Here is a 2,005-nt window from a genome sequence, read left to right on the forward strand (position 1 = left end):
GGGGTGGGGGGCATCGGGGACTCCCGGCCCCCCTCTTTCCAGTAAGAACTCTGGGGGCCCCTGCCTGTCGGGGGGTGGGCAGCTGAGCAGGGGGGTGGAGCCAGGGTCTCGCCAGGCAGGGAGGAGGCAAGGGCCTCGAAGGGCCCCCGTTGCCCAACGCTCTTGTCGGCACAGCCCGAACGTGGCCAGCAGCCGTGACGGGATGGACAACGAGACCGGCACCGAGTCCGTGGTCAGCCACCGGCGCGAGCGAGCCCGACGCCGGAACCGGGAGGAGGGTAACAGGCCACACCCTCCACCCCAGACCCCAGAGCACACCCAGGTCCCTGCTGCCCACGAGTTCCTGCCCCGGCCAGGGGGTCTCTGGGGAGAGGTCCCAGGCCCGACGATCCGAGGATCTGACCCCTCCTCCAGCAGCCCCTTAGTCACGCGGCCCTGCTCTGAGGTCAGCAGGGGCTGCCGCGACCTCCCGGGAGCCCCGTCTTTGGCTCACTTCCCTCTGTCTCCGCAGCCACCCGGGCCAACGGGCACCCGAGGGGGGACCGGCGGCGGGACCTGGGCTTGCCCCCCGACAGCGCCTCCACCCTGCTGAGCAGTGAGCTCGAGTCCAGCAGCTTCATCGACTCTGATGAGGATGATAACACAAGCCGGTGCGCGTTATGTGTTTTGACATGTGTGTAGGCGTGTGTGTGCATGTGCAGGCGTGTGTGTGCATGTGTAGGCGCGTGTGTGCATGTGCAGGCGCGTGTGGGCATGTGGGGGGGCATGTACACATGCATGGGTGTTGTGGCCGCGCGAGTGCACGGTGTGTGTTGTGGGTGTGTGCGCAAATGGGCACATGTGTGCACATGGGTGTGTGGGGTGTGTATGTATGGTGTACACACACATGCACGGGCGTTTCACAGGCGTGTGTGCATGTTGTATACATGGGTGTATGCGCACATGGGTGTGTGGGGTCGTGCATCTGTGTACATGAATGTACGTGCGTGTTGTATACATGTGCGCACACAGGTGTGTGTCCATATGCACTTGGTGCATGCATGAGTGTGTCCATTGTGGAGGCCAGGAAGGCTTACCTGGTGTTTGCATGTGTCTCCATGTTCACCTGGAAGCAGTGATCCCCGTGGGTGTGGGTTTGCGTGTGTCACACATGCAGGGCGGGGTGTATGCAGCCAGGAGCTGATCCTGACAGACACCACCTGCCTCACCTGCCACCTCCGGTCCCTCCCCCTAACGATGTGGAGGGGGTGGGATGCCTGTTTGTAGGCACCGTCTCCCTCCCTGCAGCCCCCCTCTGGCCCCTGACCTCTGCACCCCTGACCTTCGTGCCCCCTGACCCCCACGCCCCGACATCTGCAACCCCAGGCTGAGCAGCTCCACGGAGCAGAGCACCTCGTCCCGACTCATCCGGAAGCACAAGCGGCGGCGGCGGAAGCAGCGCCTGCGGCAGGCGGACCGCGTAGGTAGCGGGGAGGGGGGGGGGCAGGGGTCTGTGCTGCCGGCACCGCCCTCACCTGCGCCCGCCCTGCAGGCCTCGTCCTTCAGCAGCATCACCGACTCCACCATGTCCCTGAACATCATCACCGTCACGCTCAACATGGGTGAGGCGCACGGTGCCCCGGGCGGCGTGGGGTCCGGGGCTGTGGGGGCCCCGGGCTGGGCTGCTGACTGCTCCCCCTCCCAGAGAGACACCACTTCCTGGGCATCAGCATCGTGGGCCAGAGCAACGACCGGGGGGACGGCGGCATCTACATCGGCTCCATCATGAAGGGCGGGGCGGTGGCTGCCGACGGCCCTGAACCCCTGTCCCCCAGGTGAACGATGTCAACTTTGAGAACATGAGCAACGACGATGCCGTGCGTGTGCTGCGGGAGATTGTGTCCCAGACGGGGTGAGGCGTGGGGGACACGGCGGGGGGGGGGCCCACGTGGGGGACACAGGGCCTGACGGTCACATGGGGCCTCGCACACATGACCGGCCGTTCCTGCCCTGCAGGCCCATCAGC

General features: G+C 66.0%; 1 protein-coding gene across 1 annotated transcript in view; it reads left to right on the forward strand.

Moving 5' to 3' along the window:
* DVL1 (dishevelled segment polarity protein 1) overlaps positions 1–2,005 on the forward strand; it is a 7,100-nt gene that overhangs the window by 568 nt on the left and 4,527 nt on the right. Inside the window, 8 exon segments of the mRNA XM_014543776.1 lie at positions 7–41; positions 175–278; positions 512–650; positions 1,366–1,459; positions 1,532–1,601; positions 1,685–1,801; positions 1,804–1,891; positions 1,996–2,003. Of these exon segments, the coding sequence (XP_014399262.1) occupies positions 7–41; positions 175–278; positions 512–650; positions 1,366–1,459; positions 1,532–1,601; positions 1,685–1,801; positions 1,804–1,891; positions 1,996–2,003 (655 nt within the window).

The sequence above is a fragment of the Myotis brandtii genome, unplaced genomic scaffold (assembly GCF_000412655.1).
Source record: "Myotis brandtii unplaced genomic scaffold, ASM41265v1 scaffold334, whole genome shotgun sequence".
Taxonomy (NCBI): domain Eukaryota; kingdom Metazoa; phylum Chordata; class Mammalia; order Chiroptera; family Vespertilionidae; genus Myotis; species Myotis brandtii.